This window comes from Solanum verrucosum, unplaced genomic scaffold (assembly GCF_900185275.1).
Source record: "Solanum verrucosum unplaced genomic scaffold, falcon-dt-bn FXZP01000102.1, whole genome shotgun sequence".
NCBI classification, from domain to species: domain Eukaryota; kingdom Viridiplantae; phylum Streptophyta; class Magnoliopsida; order Solanales; family Solanaceae; genus Solanum; species Solanum verrucosum.
Window position 1 is genome coordinate 1,156,542 of NW_026019930.1, and position 21,732 is coordinate 1,178,273.

Genomic DNA, 21,732 nt, shown 5'->3' on the forward strand with positions numbered 1-21,732 from the left:
AATCGTTCCACTATGTAGTTAAACCCATATTGTGTTAAGCTTATATTGTTATTTTATATTTAATGATAAATAGTTTAAAGATGTAACATATTTTTCATATAAAACGATAAAAAAGATACCTTTCATTAATTCATGAAAATTAAATGTGTTTAGTCATATTAACAATGTTCTCAAAACTTGATCGTGTTGGGGGAGGATCTCAACGCAGGACGTATCAAAATGCTCCAGAGCTCAAATAAAAGATATACAACCTCAAATAGGGACCACTAATTTAAATTGAAAGAAAGTTATTATACAACCTCAAATCGGAACCTCTAATCTAAATTGGAAAAAAGTTATTGACTTATCGATAATGAGTTATTGATTTAGTGATTTCAGTAGCGGTTTTGATCATTTTTTTTTTATATTGGGTTATCAGTTTTTAACGGTTTGAGGTTTTTTCATTAATAAGTTAATCGATGACGCGATAGTAAATTAATAAATTATATTTATATTATTTGGTATATAAAGTCATTGACTTGGTGTTTGGTTTCATACTTCATTTCTCACTGCCTCAAAAATTCGATTATACTACAAGATATCAGTACTTGCTTTTGAGGAAGATGCTATCTCTCAACTCATTTCATTTGGTTAGTCAACTTATTTCTAAGACAAATCGATAAATTAATAGTTCTATAACAATTTAACATAATTACAAGTCGATAACCGATAATCAATAAGTCAAATTAATAAACTTTAAAATCAAATCAACCGAAATAATTACTCTAAACAGAGATTAATTAATGATGGGACACGTCTTTGAGATGATGAATTTATTAAGTATTTACTAATAGGAGTTGTTAATTAAAACTAATTATATAGCTAGCACTCGTGCAATTCCAGATTTGCCTCTTTAAATATTCATTTGGTGTCAGTTAATTATTGCCTGCCAGCTACAAGGGGAGAAGCAATTTATTTGTTGCGATACTATTAATTTAATACGATAATACATACTCTTTTATGGTTTAGGTTCGAAATATGTACATAGAAAAAATAAAACAAAAATGTATGTACTTATGTCTTATATTTGCATTATAATTGTAATGACAAAATAAGTTATTTAAACTCGAAGTTCAAAACATGCATAAAATTATTAATTGAATGCCATTTCAAATTAGAGAACTATTATAAATGATTTGATTTTGCAGAAATAATCTCTTATGTCCATTTATAAATTAAATAGAAGAAAATAATATTTTCAAATTTTTTATTTAAAGAGAGAAACTATGATAAAAAGTTACAAAGACTAAATTTCGATTTTTAACTTAAATTTCCATTCCATTAATTAATTGTTTGGAATTTGGAAATTAATTACCACCAAATCAACCATATCGTGCAGCAGCTAGCACGTGAATACTGTCGACTAATTTTCATTAACTTCAAGTTGACTTCATTAAATTCTTAATTACTTATCTTCTTTATATTGGTAACAAAAAAAATTTATAAATATTATATCGTTTATAAAAAATTCTGCGTACCTCATAAAATTTCTCAAGTTAATATAGCACCTATGGTATGGAAAAGCTTGGATGATTTAATACGTAATTATTTTAGATTTTTGAGACTTCTCAAAGCAAAAAAAACAATTTCAATGAAAAGATGCTTTATTGTTATTCTTTGTTAATGGAAAAAATAATGTTTGAAAACCTTAGGATGTTTTTAGTAGGGAAGAAAATATTTTTTGAAATTGGTTTCTTTACTTTTCTTGTGTTTGATTAGTTATTCAAGCGATTAGGTGATAAACACTTATTCACATCAAATATTTATATTTAATAATAACAAGTATTTTCATATTTATTTCTATAGCTTAATCATGAATAATAACAATACATTATCACTTCATCAAAGAGTCACTAAACTATTATAAGTCAAACCGACTTGATATAACACTTTATATGAGTTTCTTTGAATTGGCGAAGTCAAAAGGATAAATACATATAATGATCCAATTTATTTTTAATCATTAATTTAAAATCTAAGGAGATTTATTAACCCATTCCAAACATGAAAAAAAAATTATTTTTTCAAACTACAAAAATTAGATAAAATGACATTTACTCTAAAATTTATTATTTTATTCGTCTCATTTATGTGGCACTTCAAATTTTGAAATTTAAATAAATAATTTTCTTAGTGTGATTTTTTTTGTAATATATCTTAAATTATAATTAATAATATTTTCATATATTTTTAAATATATAAATTTTATTTTAAAAATTCTTGTATTTACGATTAAAAAAAAATTATTTGACTCCAAGCCGCATAAAAAATTAGGACATGAGCCTATATTGTCTTTTTTTGTCCAGTAAAAAAGAGTATGCGCATATATAGGACAAAAGCCTCCCCCACCCCCACTCACCCACACACAAATTTTGTCTGATATGAAAGAAGTATTAAAAATATCTTTGAATTTAAATTATTAGTTTCGTCTTCATATTATCAATAGTTTTAAAAAACATTTTTTTACTTGATGAATTAAACTTAGATACACTCTTGATATGCCATATGACATAGTAAATTATCTCAAACTCATGTAGGAACATGAAACTCTTAATAGTCGAGAGAAGTTTTGAAAACACTTCTAAACTTGATGAGAATTTGAGTGTGTATTTTACTCATGTTGCAGAATCAAGGGTGAATTTAAGTTCAATCTGTCTAACAAAAAAGTGTTTTTAAAGCTGTTAATAGTTTTACACATGAAACTAATAATTTTATGAGTGTTTTCAATAGTTCTCTCTTTATTTTTAGAGAGAAGTATCGAAAATCCCCTTGAACTCGAAGTAAATTATTAGTTTCATTTTCACACTATTGACAGCTTTAAAAACACATCCATACTTGACTATCTCAATTTAGATACATCTCGATCGGTCTCAAAGTCTTGTAAAAACATGAAACGCTTAATCAAAAGCCAAAAGAAGTGTTGAAAATATTTTTAAAATATATTTCACTCATGTTATCCAATCAAGAGTGTATTTAAGTTCAATTAATCAAATAAAATAATATTTTTAAGATTGTAATTAATTCAGGATGAAACTAATCGTCACTTCTCTCTTTGTTTTTACTTTGTCCTCTAAAATTAAAGATAAAATCCATTTGAATCGGCCATCGGAATGTTCAAATGATTCCTCCGCCGGTGAAATCATTAATTTTACTTTTTTTCAAAAGTCCATTTTCAAACAGTAGAGAAAATATATACTACTAATTTTTAAATTTCAGACACTATTATTAGTACCTATTCAAATACAAATTCATCACTTTAATTTCTCAAAAAGAAGAAAAAAAAAAACTCTCAAATTCACCTTCGTCTCCATTTTAAATTTCTCATTATCATTCATTCATTTCGATTCTCTAAGCTCACAAATTATTTTCGAGATTCCGAAATTTCAAAGGTTAAAATGGAGCCACCGGGAAACGACGTCGTTGCGTTTGAGTCAGCTGAGAAGATAATACTCCGGTGGGATTCCACGGCGTCGGAAGATGCTAGAGAGAAGATGATCTTCGCCGGAGATCGATATGAGATCGAGCGGTACTTGCAAGCTGTTGATGAAATCCAACGGTCGATGGAGTTTGCTACACTTTCCGATGACCAGAACAAAGCTAATAGTGCGATCCAGATCGCTATGGCTCGGCTTGAAGATGAGTTTCGGAATATACTCATAGCTCATACGACTCCTATGGAAGCTGAATCTCTTACTGACAGTAGTCCTTTGCCTGAAGAAGACTACGAGGATGACTCGCCGTTGACCAAGGACTTGGAGCATCAAGAGAGTAACAGCAGCTGTAGTTATCGACCTACAAATAGCATTCGTGAAATCGATCTAATGCCTTCTGATGCAATTTATGATCTCCGATGCATCGCCGAGCGAATGATTTTGGCCGGATATCTTCGGGAGTGTATTCAGGTGTATGGCAGTGTACGGAAGTCTGCAGTGGACTCGAGTTTCCGCAAGCTTGGGATAGAGAAGCTGAGTATCGGAGATATCCAGAGATTAGAATGGGAAATTCTAGAAACGAAGATCCGGCGGTGGATACGAGCTGCAAAAGTATGCGTTCGGATACTTTTCGCTAGTGAGAAGAAACTCTGTGAGCAAATCTTCGAAGGTTTAGGTACTGGCACGGACGATGCTTGTTTCATGGAGACTATCAAAGGTCCAGCTATTCAGCTATTCAATTTTGCTGAAGCCATTAGCATTAGTCGGAGATCACCGGAGAAGTTGTTTAAGATATTGGATCTTCATGATGCTTTATCGGATTTACTAGTGGACATTGAGATTGTTTTCGATTCAAAATCTTCGGAGTCAATTAGGGTTCAAGCTGTAGAGATACTATCTAGGTTAGCGGAGGCTGCAAGAGGGATATTATCTGAATTTGAAAATGCAGTGCTTCGAGAACCTTCCAAGGTTCCTGTACCTGGAGGGACAATTCATCCCTTGACTAGGTATGTTATGAACTACATAAGTTTAATCTCAGACTACAAACAGACCATGTCTGAATTGATTGTCTCAAAGCCATCAACAGGGTCAAGGTATTCGAGTGATCCTAACACTCCTGATATGGATTTTGCGGAGTTAGAATCACAGACCCCGTTGGCGCTGCATTTGATCTGGATTGCTGTGATTTTGCAGTTCAATTTGGAAGGTAAGTCTAAGTGCTATAGAGATACTTCATTGACACATATATTTATGATGAACAATGTACATTATATTGTCCAGAAGATTAAAGGGTCACCTGAGCTAAGGGAGATGGTAGGGGATGATTGTTTAAGGAAATTAACAGGGAAATTTAGGCAAGCAGCTACCAACTACCAGAGATCAACCTGGGTTAATGTTTTGCATTGCTTGCGAGATGAGGGTTTACATGTTAAAGGCAGTTTTTCATCTGGGGTGTCTAAGAGTGCGTTGAGAGAGCGGTTTAAGACCTTCAATGCTATGTTTGAAGAGGTACATAGGACTCAGTCCACCTGGTTGATACCGGATACCCAGCTCCGAGAGGAGCTGCGTATTTCTGTATCTGAGAAGTTGATCCCAGCTTATAGATCATTTCTCGGAAGGTTCAGGAGTCATATTGAGAGTGGGAGGCATCCAGAAAACTATATCAAGTATTCCGGTGAGGACATTGAGACTGCTGTCTTGGATTTCTTCGAGGGGTACCAAGTTTCACAACACATAAGAAGAAGATCTGAATGAAAGGATATAAATTCCACTAATTAGAACCTTAGGACATTCTTTGAATTTTTTTCTGGAGTCATTTAGGAGGAGCTGAGGTTCTGGAGTTAAGGTATTGTCGGGCAAAGCAGAAAATTTTGGTAAGATCAGCTGTATCTATGATAGTCTCCGCCTCTGCCTAAATGCTCCTGCCCTGTAAGCGCGGTGTTGTTGTATTTCTTCCATATGCTAGATTTTATTTCATTTTGTCCATATCTGAATTGGTGCATTTGGTTTTTACTCAGAAATTTTTGTGCCATCAAGATCACGAGTACATAGTTTCGTTTATCCTTGCAGGTCACCCTCTAAGCCCATGCATCTTATCAGGTGCTTAATATAATTTGAACATTGAAGGCAACATTTCTAAGGTCAATATCCCTAACAACTGATTACTTTGTATCAAACTTGATTTCAAAATTACATTAACAATATCATAGTTTATGGTATTCCCTTGCTTCTTCTGAGCCGAGGGTAAGGTTTGCGTACATCCTACCCTCCTCAGACCCCACTTGTGGGATTACACTAGGTATATTGTTGTTATTGCATAGTATTTCCCTTGATTTATTCTTACTGCTTACAAGTTAAGGTCTTAATCAGTGAAATGAAAGCAGTTCTTGATGATTTTCCAACTATAACACTGGAAGTTGTTGCAGTATGACAATTTGCTGATGTATTTGGTAAAGCACCATACAGAACTATTGGAGCTTTTTGCTTAGCTGTGACTTGTGCCCTTTTACTGATAGGGACATAGGGTAAGTAGTGCTTATACTTTACAAAAAACAATAAAAGAAGGATAAGTGGTGCTTATTAGCTGTTTACCAATCACTTTAAATGTTTAATACTCTCAAACATGAATGCTTACCTTATCTCATAAAAAGAAGAATAATTGAAACTCTTGTAATTTGCTAAAGCTAGAACACAATATAAGTGGATACTTCCTGCCTGCTTTTACTTGAGCATTGTGTTAATTTGCTCTCTGTAGTGCTTCAGATTGTTAGTTTACCCTTTGTAAGTATATCATTTGCAGTTGCAATCTTTCCACATATCTTCATTTTACATCGTATTCATCGTGTCTCTGTAACGTGCCCTATACACAAGAGTTCTAGCTAGTCTTTCCTAACATGATTTTTTTTCGAATTCTTCTTCCGTTCATTTGAAAGGTCAAATAAGGGTGACACTTCGATTCATCAATGTTCAATTTTCAATGGTCTAAGTTTGTCTTCAGCCGCCAATTACAAGAGATGTAATGGTCCACGAAGATTCAAATGTATTTTGGGGAACAAGTCAGAATGAGTAACATAGAATTTTCCCCTAGCTTGTTGTAGGTTTGGTGAATAAACAAACAAACACTTCATGAGATAGTATAAAGTATAGAGAACTTGGTTTGTCGACCCCCAATATGGAAAATGCTTTATTAATTGATTATCTTCTCTCTTTTGGGAATGTTACTTCGCCACGTTATAATAAGGGACCATTGGGGTTATGTTGTTATTTATCTAGTATTTTCTTTGTCTCCATTGAGTTTTGAACCTGAGACCTCAAATTTCTCAACCACTTCATTGACTACTATGCCACACCCTTGGGTGCTGGAATGTGAATAATCTTTCATGGTTATGATCCCAGAATTATTATTATCAGATAACCTTGTTTTGAACTAATAGCATTTGAGTATAAGTTCTATGTTGATGGTGAAAGTCGATAGATATTCGATGAAATTAGTCGAAGATCGGATTAAAAAAAAAAACGAGGCAATTAAGAGTCATCTTTGTAAGTCAAATGAGTAAGAAAGCATTGACTAGTCAATTATGTACTACTAGACTTTCTTCTGGTCAATCAATTTTGGTGTTTCAATATTTTTGAATGAGTTAAGGCTGAAAATAAAGAAATTTGACCGACTTTGAAATTCAAGAATTGAATTACAAATGACCACGTCTTTAAATGTTGTATTTATTTCCTAGCCAAAATCAGTGACCAGCATGACCTCGACGACTGTGAAATATGGAAGAGTTGAAACTCTAGATTATACCCACCCTACCCCCCTAAAGAAAAAAGGATTTAATCATGATAAATAAAATATAACATAATATAAATATTGAATGCAACTACATATTTTGGAAAAATTTAAACCAAAATAACAATAATTCTTTTTTTGCTTTTAGCTGAATTCTTTTTCTTGTAATCAAAATTAATAACTGTCTTGCTTTGTTTCTGGTATTGAACGTATATAAACGTCAATTCTCTATGCACTATAAACCAATTATAAATCTTCACGACCCATATTTAATAAATTAAGAATTTTTAACGATGGCTAAATTATTGTCCAAATTTGGATGGTCAACGGCTTTATTCAGGTTCATGTTACAATAGAATGCGTTTGGTACAAAAGAAAATGTTTTTAAGTGAATATTTTGTTTATTTTCTTTTGTTAGTACATAAAATAAAATATTATCCTAAAAGTATTTGTGAACCATCTAGAACAAATACCACTGTGGGGTGGGGTGGGTGGGTGGGGCGGGGGGCTACAGAGGAATCAATGTTAGAATGCCACTTGTGAAACTTATTTTTCCAACTTACACTCGAAAAGTAATTTTTCTCATTTTAAAAAAACTTGTTTTCCTAGAAAAAACAATTTCGATAAATGTCATATATATCAGACTTACCAAAGCTTATATAGGTAAAATAGTTTTCAAAAGATCACATCACCAATTACAACAACTTCAACTACATACCAAATGTAATCCTACGGGTGGGGTCTGGGGAGGATAGTGTGTAGCCTTGCCCCTAGTTTCGAAGGAGCGCATTAACAATCGACACACAAAATATAAACAAAGTGAACTGTCTTTTTAACGGGATAAAATTCAGAATCCTGATTTCAGTCTATACAATTAACCATAGAAGTTACATTCTTCAATACTAAAATAAGTTAAAAGTGGAAGAACCTTAGATCACTTTTACCAACGTTTGTAGTCTAGCGTTCTCCATACCATCAACAGGTCAAGTACCCGTACTACCAGGAAGATGAGCGGACCAACCATACTCGAAACATTTAACAGAGGAAACATAAGAAGAAGATAATAACAACTCTATTCCCGACCCAGCAACAATCATGTACTGTAGATGTTACAATGAACACTTACAGATACAGGGTACAGCCAGTGAGGAAAGAGAAACCAGGTCGTAGTTACTTTTTGCCACCACCAAGCAACCGCGATAATATTTGCAGAGGCATGGCATGAATCCAAGCTGAACCTGATATGATCAAGAAACTTCAATCCATATCAAGGAATTCCATCCTCTTTCTCATTGTACCTTTAAGATCTGTAGCCTCCCTTTCTGCTTTTTGGGCCTGATATCCACAATTAAACAGAATCAAACAGAAGTTGAAACGCAGATGATATCTCGATAATTCACTTAAAATCAGATATAAAATAAAAGGAAATAAAACAAACATTATTATACAACACTAATGTATAATTCATTATTATTCAAATAATAAGACTCATTTGTTTGCACTTAATTATCTTAATGTTGATCATTCAGATCTCAATCATCAAGTTTGTTTGTTTTTTAGGTCTAAATCTTAACTACTCATATCTTAATCCTTAACTGTCTGTTTTTACATTTTACAACTGTTATATGAGTTTTAATAGATCTGAATTATTAAGATTTATAACATCATAACTGTAGCCCAATCACTACAGCTAGTTGTCACCACTCACCACCTAAGCCATTATTTACAATCATCACCACTAATCAACAGTCACTTACCACCATCAGCCATCAACGTATATCGTCAATCACTGTCATTACTCATTATTCACCACCATCATTAGCTCACTATCGGTCACCACAATTATTATTGCCACCACCAACTACCTCTATTAATCTATCTGACAATCACCATCACCACTAGCTATTACCCATAACCACCACCATCACCCAACACAATCTCAATCGACAGCCACAACCACCACCACTAGTCATTACCACTACCAATTGTCATATAACTGTTAATACAACATATTATACTCACATGTACATTCAAATTCACTATCTAAATCTGAATGCACATATTAATATTCAGATGAGCAATTAGGTTTAGATATCTTAATCTTTTTTTTAATAAAGGTCGCCTTAATCTTTAAATGATACAAATGAGGCCCTAGTATATTCATGAGTTTCAAGAATAACATTTCATTATGGAATTCAAGCTTTAACTATATTCTATAGAAGTAGTAGCTTTTGGCCATTGGAGCTTGTATTTCAGTATTTTTGGGCAAAGATGGGTAATGCCTCAGAATCTGAGAGAGGCATATGTATGTGAGTTGGAGTTGCTGGAAAGTTGACACTTCTACTTTACAATAGGGTATATTCAAATATACTCTAAGAGTGAAACTCAGATTAGGAGTTAAACATGTCAACAAAAATTTAAACCAAGTTGCAAACAAATGATGGACCCATGGCATTCTCATGTTCCAACATGAACCTAATTACATATCTATATTAGTCAGATAAAGAGCAATGGGTTCATACCCTTCTTATCTCAGCTTCTGGGACACGAGTCATGTGGGGTGGAAGTTCCTCCTTATCTACATCCTTATCAATCAGAACAAAATCTATGAGCAAAAAAGTGCAGGTATACTAAGTAGAAAAAAAAAACTCATTTAAAAGAAAATATTGAGGAGAGAGAGAGAGAAAGATCAATGCATACCAACTCGCCAATTAACACGACATTTTCCCCTCGTATAATATAAAGACCTAATGGAATATCACAGTAGATTTCACCAACAATAACACGCTCACACGCACCTTCTAGAACAGCATTAGCTACAAATGGAAGATAACATTTCCTTTAGCTGGTTATTTATTGTTGTTAAGCTGAAGTCAGGACAAGAGAACCCTACCAAATTGGTCAAAAGAACGAAGCGTCCCCAAAAGCTTCCGCCCATCTCGCAGCAACACTAGAAGTTTCTCTGTGAAGGATATGCCAAGTTAAAATAAGAAAAAGAAAGAAATAGGGACTAGGGAGCTAACAACAGGATAAGTTGTGCTATAAAACTATGACAAGTTACCAAGTTCCAAAAAAAAAAACTATGACAACTTGTAGTTAGTTTTCTAAATGCATATAGTAATTTAAATTCCTCTACTCTTATGCTTTTATAAGCAGCTTTCTCCACAACATATCATACCCCCCAAAAGTTCTAAATTTAGATGCTAGCAACCCATTCAATAACAACTACGTCAAGGATGTAAGATAGCAAATTGATCAATTTACAGGAATATATCTGCCTATAGATCAGAGCTTGCAAGCAGACTATGCGTGATTAGTAGCTGAACAGAATATAAGAAAGCAGTGTGACAAAACCACTTCTATTGATGTAGATTTGAATGAGTTACTTCTAAATAGTATTGTGTCTGGATCACTGTTCTACTCACAGGGTATGCAAGTTTCTTGAAGCGGTGTTTGACATTTTACTAGGAAAAATGAAAAATATCAGAGGGAGAAGAAAGATGAAGAAAAAAGTTCACCAAGCTAGATCACTGAGATATAGCACTTGAGACGTCAATGCTTCATATAGGAAGTCTGGAGGCCACATATACCATCCACCTATTGAGGATATCCATTACTATCACTTCTCTACCCTTATCAAATGCTAGTCACCCTTGAAATTAACAGGATCATCATTCCTCCAGAACAGACAAATTCTAGGGTTGAACAGAAAAGAGTGAATAATTTTGAAGCTAAATCTTTATATCATTTATTTCAAAACAACACCTCACCCTCTCCGATAAAATAGTCTTAAGTTCTAACGATGGAACACTATACAAAATATATTGTACATTCAAGAGGGGACTCCAAGGTATCTCATCTCCCCATTTGATTTTCTTAAGCTAAAGAAAAAACTTCACTATTTCAACATCTTCCACGATATATTCTACATTCAAGAGGAGGAATCTCATCTCCTCTTTGATTTCTTAAGAGGAGGAAAATATTTATTCTTTCAACAACTTCCTGGTATTCTCTCCTTCCATTAAAGAAGGTACTTAGATCAAAATTCTATCATTAACTTATGAGCTAAGAAAATAGAAAGAGATAACAAATGTGTTATTTGAATTCAAGTAGATCAAACTACTCCAGTAAGGCTATTTCTTTTCGATAGACAATAAATAAACAGTTACTCAAACCAGCAAAATTCATTAAAAACCAAGCCTTTATGAGCTCATGTAGCCTCATCACATAATCTCAACGGAATTCTAATTCAGAAATTCTACTAGCACCAACAACTAACAGAACCCGCAATCAAAGATTGAAGAACCAGTGGCACAATTAAGTGAGAACATACACATTCTGAACATTACACCAAGATCCAATTTTTATTAACAAAAATGACTTAAAACATATTATTAGCATCAAACTTCAATCCTCTACAACCCTTCTGCTCTATTTGAACCAGTTCCACTCGAATTAGTATCAGGCAAAAAAAAAAAAACACCAAAAACACAATGTAGCATGAGAAGAGAAAGGAACTCACTATCAAGATAGCTAGCAAGAGAAGTAGAGAGATAAATATCTTCTGGACTTGCCCAAGACATTGATATGCTTATAAATTAGCTTTTCCGGTGTCCAAAATTAACCGAATTTTTTCCCGATTTCAATTCAAATTGCATTGGCAGCTCAAAATTACCTTCTTCTACACTAACAGGGCCCTCACTACTTCAGTGATAAACAAAAAATAAACCCTAATTCTCAGATCTGCAAATCCCTAACCCTAATTTCGGCCTATCCCCAAATAGGGGGGGAGGTACACTCTACTTATTTTGATTTCTGCTTTAAAAAAATATTCATTCACCCCCTTAAAATATGAGATAATGATCTAATTTACAAAATAATCGAAATATATGTTGGGGTTATATGTAATCACTAATTGACGTATAGATTTTAAATATTTATAATCGAGCGCTTAATAAAGTTTGGTAGATGGGTAAGAAATAAAAGGCTTATGAAATATTTTATATTTTCTATATCATTGTGACTTTTTATTATTGCTTTTTTTTTTGTTTGAGAAAAAAATTGGAATTCTTGTGACTTTTATATCAAATTAGGTGAGTTTTGTGTGAATAAATGATTTTTGATTCTGAACAAATATGCTATATTGACAACTAGTGAGGTGTAAGTGATAAATGTTTGAGATCAAAAAGCTAATCTTATAGTACATAGTTATTTTTAAAATGTTTATGTGATTACTGAAATAATTTCGTAATTATAGAATGAGAAATTTTTAGAACTAACAAACATTTGATCGTTAAGTCTTTTAGGTGCAATTTTAATATTAACAATTCATAGCTATTCTTTTAATTTGTTATCGCGTGTATCAAATGTATTTGTCGATTAAAATGATGACAAAAAGAAAATACAAATACAAAATAACTAAGTAAAAATAATTGTGCACAAAATATTTTTAATTAAGGTAATTGAAATAAATTAGTCTCTACGATATTTGTCTAGATCATAATCTTTTTAAATAAGGTTGATTGAGCTAAAATCACTCTCTATAGTATTAAAATCTTCCATAATGAAACATGAGTTTCATATGTGAGCACTGCAACACTTATGATATTCAAAATAAAGAGACGGATTTTCAAAAACAAAATCCAATTGTATATGTATATTGGTTAAATAATTGTATATTATACATATGTATTTGTATATTCTGGCGAATTATATATATACAAACGTGGTTAATTATACAAATTCGAAGTCGGCCCACGTAATTAATGTATAATGTTAGTCGCGAGTGATAATTATAACAAATTATAGCTATGATGAGTAATTAAGTAATATAAGTTTGCTTAACCGCGTAATTTTCCCATTTGATAAATATGTATTTGATTACCAATGCACAAATACAAATACATTCCTACAAAAATTAGACATCTTTCATACTATTAATCCATTAAAAACAATGTTATAGCCAAAAATAAAAGACTAGAAAAGATTATTCTTTTTAACTAAATATCTCATCGAAAAAATTAAAATCTCCCAAACGTACAAAACGCAGGATTCTTCCGTATTGCACAACATGTGTTGCATCAATTGTGAGTATATTATTAATACAACCATGGAAAAATAAGAAGTATCCTACCCAAAAAAACAAAAAAAAATCCCATTTATTTACCCATAGAGGTCTATCAAATTTCCAGAACAATAACTGCAAAAAAAAAAAAAAACAAAAAGAATTGTCAAATAGTGAGATTAATTAAGCTAAGAAAATAATTGTTTAAATTTAAAACTTAGTATATAAATTAAATTGAATTAAATTAAATAATACTCACAATCCGAATCGGTTTTGACCCATTTAGATCCATCACAAGTTTTGTCTCGTTTTTTATCTTCTACTTCTTCCTTTGGTGCACATCGGTCCTCTAAATATCTCTTTGTTGATATTCTAGACGCACTTTGAGGGATTATTTTCTTTGAAAGTATTGTCCTTAAAAGCTGCAACATAAATTTTTACGTTAGGCAAATTTTAAAAATTTAACCAAATACGATATTATTTGACTCATGATAACATATGAAATTATACGTAACTTAAATTTATTTACCTTCTCCATTCTCGATTCGGGAAATGTATCTCGCAAGTTAGGAGTAGGTGCGAAACCACTTGAGCAAACAAACATTTTCTTGAGGAGAAATGTAACGGATTTCATCCCATTTACTGTTTTTTTATTATTGGTTTTGCAAACATGGTCCTTGCATCTTCCAATAATTGCTCTAATAGTCCTATCAATTTCTTCCTCATCAAGATTTTCATAAATCTCCGAATTAGTACTGCTAAATCTGCTTGAAGTTCTTCGATCGACTTCCAAACTTGAGGGGCAATTTAGGAATCTGTCTAACGGGAGATTACCATCCTGTCGACCTTCGGCTGCTGCTAATTTAGCAGCAGCTGCGGGTTTTTTGGATAGTAATTTTGTTAATTCTTTTTGTAATTTGCCAACTTCTTCAGGTGTGAATTCCGCTAAATCTGGAGAGGAACTTTCCTCGTTGTAATAATTCACGTCCTCTGAGATTTCATTATCATTATCGTTATCGTTATCATTTTGATTTTTTGGTTTTAGAGAACTGCTGCTAGCACCAAAAGTTCCAATAGCTAATAATGAATCAGGCCAACCGTTGAATTCTTCATTTCGAGGTTCTTTACTTGGCTGATCTGTAATGTATATATATAAATAGAGTTAGAAATAAATTAAACAATTTTCCACTTAAAAGGCAACTTTTGAATCGAGCAGATTCATTATTTGAAGTTTATGATTTAACATGTCATTGAACGATCTACTGATTGTTTGAGATTACTGAATTTGAAATTTAATAGCTTTTTAAACAGGTATATAATGTTTGAGTCAAAATCTAATGAATACGACCAAGCTCCTAGGTTTAATTGTGTATATGCTCCTACTTTAATTAAAGAGGGTATTTAGAATTTAGAAAATGGATTCAACTTTTAGGTTCTCCTAATTACTGAACTCTTTACATTTATAAAATTACGATTTTTGAGTATTATATATGTATTTGTTGAAATTTTCATATATATACATATGGTATGTGTTAAAAATATTGGTTCAGTTGAATCCGTTGATTATATTATGTATATACTTCAACCGCTTCTTGACTTGAGTCTTGAAGGAACCTTGATATGTTGCATGGAGACACTCCAGCATGTTCTCAGATTTCGAAATTTATTGTCTTGTAGATGGGAATATATATGATTAAATCAGCTTGCTAGTGTTTTGAATATATATATATATGAACAAACCACCTCCATGATAGCTAGCTGGTCGGGTCATCGTTTGATTTTAGTAAAATCATGAGTCAGAAATTTTACGAAGGATGTCCAGGATTACTTTGGACAAATGAGAAAAGTAAAATAAAAGAGCCGATGCTAGTGAGATTTAAACATACAAACACTTTAAATTTTAAGTGTCTTGGCTCTTTCAAACACACAATCACTTTAAGTTTACCTGTCTTGGCTCTTTCAAGGTGCTTGAAACCAATGGGCTACAACATATTGTTGTGTCAAGGGTGTCCAAAATATATTGTTTAACCACTTTGTTTATGAGTATTTTATTTTATATATACGAATAGTTTTCTGACGAAGAGTGTCCAATTGGAAACTCTGACAAAAAGTATAGCTACGCCCCGGTATTTACTTTCAACAAGACATATATATATATATTATAGCTTAATTGTCGCAAAATATATGTTTTACTAGCTCTCTTCGTAAATGCTACTAAAGCTTATAGCGATATTGGATCTAATGACAGTAAATATTTGAGTACTCTTATTAATGTACATATTTATCAACGCTAAAAACTGTTTTTTATCATAGTCATAGCATGCATGTCAGCTTTAGATCCATAGGAAGAACAACAACTACAAAGGGAAGGGGAAAGAAAAACTTACTTTTGGTTTGAACTTTGTTCCCTTGTCCACCATTGAACTTATTTTGCATCCAGCTAAACAACTGCATGAAACCCCAAAACAACAACCAAATTATAAACAAAACCTCCAAAACACATAACATTAATTACCATAATTAAAAAAATATATATGCTAACTTAATTATACCAACCTTCATATTTGAAGAAATTAAACCACTTTGTAGACAAATACAAATTGTGTAATAAAAAGAGATGTAGAGCGTGTATGGCAGATCCTAGAAGCAATAAGAAGTGAGGTTTTGCTAGTAATACATACAGTAATAAATAAAGATGGTCATGAGAATGTTGATTAATTATATAGTATGGTTCAAGTTCCTAAATTTGTCTACCACCCAAGTTGATAGTAGAAAAAATGTCTATGTTCATCAATTTAAAGGTGTAAAAAGTATGTACACAGTACCAACTAGGCTAATTTGTATAATTATATGGACAAAAATGGAACAACGCATTTTAGTACAAAGATAGACACATGGGAGAGTGTGTTTAACCAAAATATATTGAAAAAGATAAGTCTAGAAATGCATCAATCCATGACATATATTCAACATTAATCCTAATCTTGTGGCATCCTTTTAGGCATAAATTTTAAGCAATTCTTTTTAACTATAGTATTAATTTCAAAGAAACCATTAGCTATATCCAAAGGTTAATAACATGAGTAGTTAATTAATTAAATCACATAAATAAAGTCAAAATTCTAGTACCTATGTCTAGAATTTTCTTTTCTTGATTGTGTTGAGACTTGAGAGAGTCAAACTTTATGTGCTTAAGATTGAGTAATTAAGCAATAGACAAGATCTTATCTAGCTAATCAAAATTGTTAAAATGTGTCGACGGAATGGAATGTTCTACTATATTTATAATTTTTGAGTTTTAATTAAGTACTCCATGTACATTTTTCTTACATAAAATTTCTTCTTTGGCAATTTGCTTATATTCAATAATCATATTGCACCTAATTTGTAAAACACACATTCACGGAGGTTTGGAGTATTATTAACGTAGATGCATGAAGTATTTTGTTTGTTTCTCACCCGGTGTTCGATGTCCACATTGGAGCCCGACTAAATCTGGATTTGCGCCAGGACGTCCCACATTGGGGGTAAAGCGCTCTCACCCGGTGTTCGATGTCCACATTGGAGCCCGACTAAATCTGGATTTGCGCCAGGACGTCCCACATTGGGGGTAAAACGCTCCCTAACAAAGGCGACTTCGTACCCAATGGGGCTCGAACCCAAGACCTCAATGGTTAATGATGAAGGAGTATTTATCACTCCACCACAACCCTTGTTGGTGCATGAAGTGTATATATAATGGCGGAGGCCGTAGCTGCATATAGCTCAGGATAGCTAATCGAATCATACTCTTCGTCGAAATATTATACTATCTATATAAAAAAAATTGTACAAATATATAGGCTTAAAGTTATTTTTCATATAACTAGCTAGAAAGGACAAACATGCCATTAATTAGTGAGGTTTTTAAAAGTAAATATTACATATATAAAAGTTATTTTAAGTTAAGTCAAATTGACTATTTAACCATGTTTCACTTATATCTACTATCAAGTAAATAGCTTTAGGAATGAATGGGTTGGAAACTAGAATCGCATTTGAAAAAACAAAAGATTTATATAAATTATGCATTTCATTATCACTTATTACCCACATTGATATTTCGAGTGCTAGCATCAATTAATCTTGTATCGAACTATATATATTTATTTAAAAAATTAAAAGAATAGTGTAAAATCAAATAGTGAGCTCCCCAGTCAACAAATAGTTGATTGGTGTAGCGGCCATTTGTGGTGCTCAAGTTGAATATTGCTTCTTTTGCGTCTTGCGTTTGATTCCCATTATGGGTATGTTTTAAAATTTGCTAATTTTTCCTTAAAAAGAATTTTACAAAAATAAATAAATTCCATTATACAAAATAATATTTATTGTAGTTTTTTGTATTATTTTTTTTGCTATTATAAAAAATAAGATTGTTTACTTATATTTTGCTATTGATAGCTAAGGAAACCTCCCTAACCTTAAAATCTTGTATGTATGATAGCATATGAGATACTACGAAATTACAATTTACAAGCTTTTGTATAGCTTGATGAAAATATATTTTAAAAGTATAGTCTTTTAAATAAAAATATATATTTCTTTTAAAAAAAAAAACATAAACGTAAATTTACAAACAAAAAAAGGTAAAAGGTAAATAAAAAATAAAAAGAACACCAGGTGTCGGGACACCAAAAGGCCATCAAATGATTTTTAGACCAACACGTGCACCAAAGAGGTCGGGTTGACTTGGAAGTCAAAATCACCACAATTAATTCATAAATATATTAAGAGTGTGATTAATTAATTTGAGATACGATTAGGACCAATACTAATTAATACTTAATTCTTCCAAGATCTTCCCTCTTTACATGGTACGAGGCTTAATTAACGCTATAATAAGAATGAATGATTGGATTTCACTGTTAAACTCTCTTTTTATTAATATAAACAGTTGGTTTTGTCTTTTAAGTATAGTACTGTATGTACGTGTCATATTAAGGAGAGGTTAATATGAAGAATTGCTTAAAGACAAATATAAGCATGTGATGTGATCATATGCCCCATAATACTCCCCTTTTCAAACTAAGTTTCACGCGGTATACATATTAATACGATTCACAAGCAGTGGCGGATCCAAGATTTTTGTGAAGGGGGTTCAAAATATAAAGAAGTAAATATGTGAAAATTACAAGATAAAAAATTGAATGAGATAGGAGGAAACTAGTAATCTGAATCCAATAAGTTTAACTTGCCTTGTCATGTCGCGTTTAATTTTTTTTACTTTTACCCTTTTTCATCGAGCTTTTTTTAAAAAAATATTTCTTGTGTTTTTTTTCTCTTTTATACTGCAGTTTTCTACTCTATTTTTTGATCTTTTTAAAAAATTCAATCACTAAGATATTATAATATATATTCATAAGATAAATAATTGACATCGTCAATTTTTTAGTTCATTTAATTCAATTTACTAGGTTATTCATTTGTGAAAAAGACAAATGATGAATAGAACAAATAAGTTTAGTTTAGTTTTCATCTTTTTAAAATCGAACTGAAAAAAATAAGAAAGAAATACTATAAAATTAAGGGGGGAAAATCAATTAATTAGATTTTATTAAAAGATTATACACGACTTTTAAACTCTTCATTCGATTAACTTTAATTTAATTTAATTTATATAATATTTTTTGTAAATCAATTTCAAATTTAATAATAATTCATCGTTAGTACATGGAAAGAAACTTATGTAGAAATAAAATGAGAAGTATAAATAAGAAGAATAAAAGACAAAAGTATCTAAAATATGTCTAATAAATTTAAACAAAGATAAATTGAGAAAAAGAAATAGTATAGAGAGAAAAATAATGATAACAAAAATAATAAAGTTTTATATTGAACCAAAAACAGTTAAGCGTTTCATTGAGTTGGGATTTGAGCCCGAAACCAGAGCCCATTCAGCCTTTCAAAAACAATGAAATAGAGTTTGATTTGAGTCCAAAGCAAGAGCCCATTCAACCTTTCAAAGAAAAAAAACAAATGGGAAAATGTTGCAAGTGGGAATCAAACCTAGCACTTTCGATTAGAGTTGAACCCCTTAACCACTGAGCCATGCTTCTCTTTATATTTGAGGGGGTTCATTTTAATAGGTACTCATAAAATCAGAAATAGACCTTATATATACAGTATAATTTGTCGACGAGGGGGTTCGGGTGAACTCCTGACCTCCACGTGGGTCCGCCCCTGTTCACAAGTCAATTTTTGAAATTTATTGTCACCTATATGATCGAGCATTTATGGCCACTAAAACCTGACAATAGCTTCTTTTAGTGCTCGTGTGTCTCCAAATTACCTATGGCATTGTAAACAAATAAGCCCCACGTCATCACTCTGTCTCTCTCAACTACCTTTGGCATGATAAAGGTAGTCGATAATATGTTACAGTTTTTGTGTGTGATCCAACAAATATAGAGTCCATGTCTAATATTTAAGGAAGAACAAATCTCGCCTGTTAGATTGATTACTTGATGAACGTATATGATTAAATTATGGTATCTACAAATTGTTCCTTCCTTCATCTTCATTACAATTACTATATATTCTTTGCACAATTTTATCATTGATGATCGTGATAACATAAAATTAGAGCGAAAAACTAAAAATTAATTTTTCAACTAATGCTTCTACTTTTTTTTTTGGTGTATGTGACAATATCTTCCGCTTTAGACACGCTCTCTGTAACGTCTTCTTGTAAGATTATTATATTTAAGATCTTGATGTATTCACTCTCAAATTCAATCTGTTGGAAGTAGAAAGTAGAAACTAGTAGAAGACTTTAGCAGCATCACCAACTCAATTACCAAAGATTTAATAATTTAACTAACTGCAGAAACTTACGGAATAGACAAATAAGGGAAAATAAAGATTAATCGTCACTGATCCCGTCATGAACTTGCTTAGAAGATTTGTTTAATTTAAGATCCCTATAACCTTGAGATTAACAAAGTGAAAAAAGAAGACTGTAGAGAAATTATCTTCACATGCACCAATAAGGTTAAAAAGCATATAAAGTCTATGTGGGTGAATTTCTAGATTTCTAGTGATTTGCAAATCTAACCTTATTTCTTGCGATGTGTATATGTGACTTTCCAAATATGGAAAGTTTTTTCACCTAGCTCAAATTAAACAAATCACTACCATCATGTGGACCTCTCTAATCCATAAAAGTGTTTTCACTATCTAGCTCGAATTTCATTGGGCAATTTAATATAAAAAAAATATTTTTAGAAGTTTTTATTTCATTTTTGAATTTCATGGTCAGTCAAGCATCTTCGTATAAATTTGAATGGAGTCTGATGGATAAACAATTGACTTCTATATAAGATATATTGACACTTTTTCAGGTTAATCAAGTTGAATAGTGTTGTAAATTTAACGGAAAATACCTTCATCACGAACACTTCTACTGAATTCACAAAACCTTATACTTCGTCACAAACTTTTGTAGGAAATTCTCATAGCTTGAGACGTGTCGAGAGACATTGTCCTTAAAGATATTTCACCCGATATAGATGTATCCCTCAAGATTCAACAAGCTCTTCTAGTATAAAACTAGGAGCCAGAAACTAACAAAGATTCTTTAAAAGAGAAGAAGAAATTTCTCTTCATCTCAATTTTTTCCCCACATAAGATTAGATAATACTAGTATATACTAATGCAAACAGATGGTCATCTCAAATGAATAACATTATGACAATATTCAATTGCCACATTAATAAGCTACCAACGGCACAATGAGTGATTAATGGAGGAGGAAATAGGCTAATTAATATTGTGATATAGCTGCCAATATTAGAATATATGGAAATAAAGAAAACAGTTATATTGACATAAAATAATATTTCTTTTCAAGTATTTATTTCTTTTGAGATACTAGAATCATTTTTCCAACAAATAGAAGTTAAAAAGTTACAAATATGTTGCTGTCATTCAACTGGTTTCCTAGCTATATTACATATAAATTCGATGGTTGAATGGTTCATGTCCATAATTATCTCAACAGACATTTTGATTTAACATGCTAGTTAATCTTGTTTTTTGGACTAAGAAGCAGATCTCAGCCCACTATAGCATAGACACAAGTAATCGCAGCCCAATATTTTACAGCCCAAACACGTACAAGGCCCAATATTAGCAACTCTTCATAGCCCAAACCCACACAAGACAAGTCGTCTCGTAGGTATAAAGGTGACTTGATGATTTAAATTTTTTACATAGACGATGAATATAACTTCAGTGATAAAATCGAAACTCTATCTGGATCGTTTGTGTTTGCTAATTAGACAAGCTAACTTTGCATATTGTTTGACTTAAAACCGTCATTAAGTCCCTGTTGAAAGAAATTGTAGATAATAAGGGTGATTAGTGATTACTGATTA

At 31.9% G+C, this 21,732-nt stretch overlaps 4 protein-coding genes across 4 annotated transcripts in view; 1 reads left to right on the plus strand and 3 right to left on the minus strand.

Annotated features, from left to right (window-relative positions):
• Positions 1-21,732, minus strand: part of LOC125829551 (uncharacterized) — a 123,427-nt gene that overhangs the window by 71,088 nt on the left and 30,607 nt on the right. The window lies entirely within an intron of this gene.
• Positions 3,320-5,444, plus strand: LOC125829382 (exocyst complex component EXO70A1-like). The gene has a single exon (XM_049508611.1). The coding sequence runs from the start codon at positions 3,435-3,437 to the stop codon at positions 5,223-5,225; it is 1,791 nt and encodes a 596-aa protein (XP_049364568.1). The 5' UTR covers positions 3,320-3,434; the 3' UTR covers positions 5,226-5,444.
• Positions 7,915-12,050, minus strand: LOC125829528 (sm-like protein LSM1B). Its single transcript, XM_049508751.1, has 5 exons — positions 11,777-12,050; positions 10,148-10,216; positions 9,955-10,070; positions 9,777-9,839; positions 7,915-8,589 (listed from the first exon to the last, which is right to left on the minus strand). The coding sequence occupies exons 1-5, from the start codon at positions 11,835-11,837 to the stop codon at positions 8,512-8,514; spliced, it is 387 nt and encodes a 128-aa protein (XP_049364708.1). The 5' UTR covers positions 11,838-12,050; the 3' UTR covers positions 7,915-8,511.
• On the minus strand, positions 13,434-15,772 carry LOC125831543 (protein DEEPER ROOTING 1-like). The gene is made up of 4 exons (XM_049510708.1): positions 15,706-15,772; positions 13,848-14,455; positions 13,578-13,740; positions 13,434-13,453 (listed from the first exon to the last, which is right to left on the minus strand). Exons 1-4 carry the CDS (start codon positions 15,770-15,772, stop codon positions 13,434-13,436), a joined length of 858 nt encoding a protein of 285 aa, XP_049366665.1.